The 5,574-nt window shown below is 41.9% G+C and overlaps 1 protein-coding gene across 1 annotated transcript; it reads left to right on the top strand.

The window, feature by feature from the left end:
- The first annotated feature begins 2,386 nt into the window (after positions 1–2,386).
- Positions 2,387–3,610, top strand: LOC116747851 (5-azacytidine-induced protein 2-like). The gene is given in 2 exon segments (XM_032620425.1): positions 2,387–3,158; positions 3,160–3,610. Coding segments are annotated over 2 exon segments (840 nt in total). The 5' UTR covers positions 2,387–2,769.
- The last annotated feature ends 1,964 nt before the right edge of the window (positions 3,611–5,574 follow it).

Genomic DNA, 5,574 nt, shown 5'->3' with positions numbered 1-5,574 from the left:
ATGGGTCAGAATGGATGTCATTCCCACTTCCTAAGCCAACTTCTCTTAGCCCCAATCCTGTTAGGTCTACCTTTTCATCCATTCTGACTCCATTTAGAAGTTTTCAGCATGCTATGTACAAATTCACAGTGTTACACTACTTCACAGGGATCCCAGAAGAATTAAATGATAAAATGTACATGAAAACACCTTAGAAACTGTAAAACATTATTAAAATATTTGTTCTTTTCTTTGTAGTGTACAGAGGTTTTCTTCCTTCAGAAGAAAATACAATAAAATGATTAGGAAATTAATTGTTGCAAGTTTAGCAATTCACTGCCATTAAAAATAACTGATCAAGAAATAAGGCAGGGACTTCCCCGATGGCACAGTGGTTAAGACTCCGCCTGCCAATGCAGGGGACACAGGTTTGAGCCCTGGTCCGGGAAGATCCCACATGCCGTGGAGCAACTAAGCCCGTGAGGCACAACTAATGAGCCTGCGCTCTAAAGCCCGCAAGCCACAACTACTGAGCCCGCATGCCACAACTACTGAAGCCCGTGTGCCTAGAGCCCGTGCTCTGCAACAAGAGAAGCCACCGCAGTGAGAAGCCCGCGCACCGCAATGAAGAGCAGCCCCTGCTCGCCGAAACCAGAGACAGCCTGCGAGCAACAATGAAGACCCAACACATCCAAAAAAAAAAAAAAAAAAAAAAAAGAACATTCCATTGTATGGATGTGCCACATTAAAAAAATAAAAAGAGAAAAGAAATAAGGCAAATAGGTAGGCTTACTTGTACAAGCTATTCAGGGAAGAAGTGATTTTTCTTCTGAGCCAGATGAAAGTAAACCAAAGTTTATTGATTCAGCTGTTGCTACTAGACAACATCTTTTTGGCACGGATTAAGAGTTGGCTGCTAACTACAGCACATGTAGCTCCAACTTCTTCAATGAAAGATACTAAGGTGAAGCCCAGATCTTCTGTTTCAAAAATGATTAGAAATTAAATCTAGAAACAAGTTTTGAATATAGTATACTAAGATGTAAGACTGCAATGCATAGGGTCTGAAGCAATAATTTTGAGAGTTTAGTGTGAATACGTTTCACTCAGAGATCTTGTTAAAACTCAGATTATTGGGCCCTACCCCCAGAGGGTCTGATTCACTGGGCCTGTGAATCCTCATTTATAACAAGCTGTTATGTGATGTCAATGCTTGTCATCTGTGACCCACACAGTGAGTAGCATAGATCTAATCAATAACTGTTTTATGGCTCAGTATGACAGATTCAGAATGGGCATCTTTATAACCCAATTTCAGTTCTGTGAATATATTCTTTCAAAAGATATATGTCCAAAAAGATATGTGAAATACTTCTACTTTATGGTTATTTTCTATGTGGAACTAGCAGCACATGATCTACCTAAGGGGAAAATGAAATTAGTGACAATAGGTAATCTTTGGTTTTCTCCAGAAATTAGATATAATCTGGAGATAAAAATCATATCCTACTTCTTTGCCAGACAAAATCTTGAAATGTAGGATTAAGTGAAGAATGTCACACCACTTCAAATTCTCAGGGTTGGAGTTTAGAATTAGATAACATGTAATCCAATTCCCTTCATTTCTAGACAGTGACGGGAATTGTGCCCACTGAAGGTGAATGACACAAGGTCATAAAGATAATGAAAGGCAAGGCCAAGATTGTAACCCAAGTCTTCTGGTTGGGAGCACAGTATGCTTTTCCATCCAATAATTTCCTTTCCTGCCGGAAAAGAGCAGGTTACACATCTGGTTGGAACCTTTTCTTGGCCTCATCAATGGCAAAGATTACAGTAATTTATGAAAATCTTCTCTACCACTTTAGAAAACATTTTGGCAGTTCATCAAATGATCAAACACAGAGTTACCATGTGACCCAACAATTCTACTCCTATGTTTATATATATCCAAGAGAAACGAAAACCTATGTCCACACAAAAAGTTGTACGTGAATGTTCATAGCAACATTATTCATAATGGCCAAAGGTGGAAACCCAAATGTCCATCAATAGTTGAATGGATAAACAATATGAAGTATATCCATACAATGAAATATTGTTCAGCAAAAGAAAGGAATGAACTGGCTCCCCCTGCGTGGCGCACGGCCCAGGGGGGCGCTGACAGAGCTGGGTAACTGATCTTCTCCGTCGGCGGCTCGGCCCTCCTTCCAGAGCCTCCAGGGCCGCAGCCGACTGGCTGGCCTTGCCGGCCTTGATGCCGCCGAGGTGGGAGAAATGGCAGTCCCTCCGCAGCGTTCCTGGAGCGGCTGCCTTCGCCGGGGAAGCGGCGCTGTCTTCGAGGAAACCGGAAGCCCCCGGTGACCCGGTTTGTTTTTGGTCGGTTTCCAAACACTGGGGAATTGAAACTCGGCGGCTCTGGGGGCGGCCCTAGGAGCCTGTGTGCGGGCTGTCATGGATGCACCGGTAGATGATGGTATCTGCATTCTGAATCATGAAAAAGCCCATAGGAGAGATACAGTGACTCCAGTCTCAATGTATTCAGGAGATGAATCTGTTGCTTCACATTTTGCCCTTGTCACTGCATATGAAGACATCAAAAAACGACTTAAGGATTCAGAGAAAGAGAACTCTTTCTTTAAAAAAAGAATAAGATTTTAGGAAGAAAAGCTTATAGGAGCTCGAAGGGATGAAGAAACAAATTCTGTGGGAGGAGAACAAATAAATAAGGCCTACCAGGCATATCGAGAGGTTTGCATTGATAGAGTTAATCTGAAGAGCAAATTGGATAAAATGAATAAAGACAACTCTGAATCTTTGAAAGTACTGAATGAACAGCTACAATCTAAAGAAGTAGAACTCCTCCAGCAGAGGACAGAGATGGAAACTCAGCAGGTGATAAGAAATTTAAATCCACCTTCATCAAACCAGGAGGTGGAAAAGTTGAGCTGTGACCTGCAGATCCATGGTTTGGAACAAGAACTGGAACTGATGAGGAAAGAATGTAGAGATCTCAAAATAGAGCTAAAAAAATCCAAACAAACAGATCCATCTCAGGAAGACAGTATGAAGAGCAGAGATCTCCAAAGACTAAGCATTTCAAGTGATAATATGCAAAGTGCACACTGGGAACTGAAGAGAGAAATCTCGAATTTACATCTGGTGACTCAAGTACAAGCTGAACTTAAGAAAGCTGAAAACCCCAGCTGCAATCAAGAAAGCTTGCACCCCAGCAGGATTCATGGAAGACCTTGGGAAAGACAGCACAAAACTGCACTTGACAAATTTTACTGCAACGTACGAAAGACACGCCCCTCTCTCGCCAAATAGCAAAACTCTTTGTCATGCCATGTCTTCCCATTTACCAGAAGATGTAAAGGTTTTATCAGAGAAAGCAGTTCTCCAGTCATGGACAGATCGTGAGCGATCCATTCCTCACGACGGCACAAACTTTCAGGAACACAACTCTTACGGCAGAAATTCTCTGGAAGGTAACTCTTGGGTATTCCCAAGCTCTCCTAAACCAAGTGAGACAACATTTGGGGAAACTAAAAATAAACCTTTCCCTTTATCCAACCTGCCACCACTGCATTACTTGGATCAACATAATCAGAACTGCCATTATAAAAATTAATTCTGAAGAGATTCATGAGGTTCTCATGAGGTTGCTGTGTCTCTCTCAGTGGTTTTCTTGGGAAATCATTAACAAATTGAAAGTAGATTTTGATTAAACTTTTACAGAGTTCTTCAGTATTTACATTTGCACATAATGTACCATATTACATAGTTGATTTTTCAGTATGAAACAACACCCTCCAGCTCAGAATCAGAAATGTGTTACTAATTAATAAATTAACAAACCTAAAGTGTTTCAGAAAAAAAGAAGGAAATGAAAGAGTGATACATGCTACAACATGAACAAGCTTTGAAAACATTATGTCAGTGAAAGAAGTAAGTTGCAAAAGTTACCAGATACTATATGATTTCATTCATATGAAAGCCCAGAATAGGGAAATCTATAAAGACAGAAAGTAGATTAGTGGTTTTTTAGGGCTGGGTTGGTGAGGGACAGAGGAATACGGGAATTACAGCTAAAAAATATGGGGTTTCTGGAGAAGGTTCAAGATGGTGGCATAGGAAGATCTTAAACACACCTCCTCCCATGGACACAACAAATCTACAACTACATATAGAATAGTTCCCTTGGAAAAAGACCTAAAATTTGGATGAACAAATCCTCCACAAAAGAGGGTAAAAGGACAGCATTGAGATGGGTAGGAGAGGGAGAAATATGGGCTCCCAGGGAATAACCCACATCCCAGCTGTGGTGATCCACAATCAAAAGGGATCACAAGGTACAGATCTTTCCCCTGAGGAGCAAGGGATTCCAACTTCACATCAAGCACTCCAACCCCTAGATCCTACACAGGAGAGACAAGTCACCTAAACATCAGGCTTTAAAAACCAACAGGCAAAATGCTCAGGAAAACGATAGAACTTCATGGAACAGAAGACCAACTCTGAAAGGGCTTGCATGCAGACTCACTTGGCCTGAAAACCATTGCAAAAACACCAGATTGCAAAGCTCATGGACCATAGGCGATGGGGACCCACTTACTAATATTGAAGCAACTGCTAGAGAGGCAAGAACCAGTTGAGATGCTCCCTGGGGACTGAGTCATTGGTGGGAGTCATTTATGCAACCTCAGCGTACCTTGCTAATACTGGCACTGGTGGGCACCATTTTGGAATTCTCTGTCTAACCTGTTCGTGACAGTGGGCACACCCTGCTGAAAGCCCTGCCCATCCCTGCACCCCAACTGGGCCTCATAGCTGACAAAGCTATAACCCTGCCCACCAGTGCCCCAGGGCAGCCACCACCAGGCCCTGCAGCCAGTCTGGGTGACAGCCCTGCCCTTTAGCACCCTGCAGCAGCTGTAGCCCTACCACAAAAGGTCAACTACAGCCTACAGAGGGGACACGGCTTGAAAACCTGGCTCTGGTGGCCAGGCGGGATTGCACTTCTGAGCCCCACAGGACATCTCCTAAATAAGAACACTCCTTCAAGACTGGTAGACATAGCTGATCTACCTAATACAGAGGAAAAAACACAGAGAATTAGACAAAACGAGGAGACAGAGGAATATGTTCTAATCAAAAGAACAAGACAAAATCTGAGAAAAAAATTAATCAAAACAGAGATAAACAATACACTTGATAAAGAATTCAAAGTAATGGTCATAAAGATGCTCACCAAACTCAGGAGGAGAATGGATGAACAGAGTGAACTTGAATGAAGAGATAGAAAATATAAGAAAGTAGTAAACAGAAGTTACAAACTAACTGAAGAATACACTAGAGGGGTTCAACAGCAGACTGGATGAGGTAGAAGAACAAATCAGCCAGCTGGAAGACAAAACAATGAAACTCACTCAGACAGGGCAGCCAAACAAACAAAGAGAATTTTAAAAAGTGAAGATACCTTAAGGGACCTTTGGGACAATATAAAGCAGAATAACATTCACATTATAGGGGTCCCAGAAGAAGAAGAGAGAAAAAGGGTCAAAAATATTTGAAGAAATAGCGACTGAAAACTTC

Source organism: Phocoena sinus, chromosome X, assembly GCF_008692025.1.
Source record: "Phocoena sinus isolate mPhoSin1 chromosome X, mPhoSin1.pri, whole genome shotgun sequence".
NCBI classification, from domain to species: domain Eukaryota; kingdom Metazoa; phylum Chordata; class Mammalia; order Artiodactyla; family Phocoenidae; genus Phocoena; species Phocoena sinus.
The sequence above is the reverse complement of the archived record's forward strand: the minus strand, read 5'-3'. Positions and strand labels throughout refer to the sequence as shown.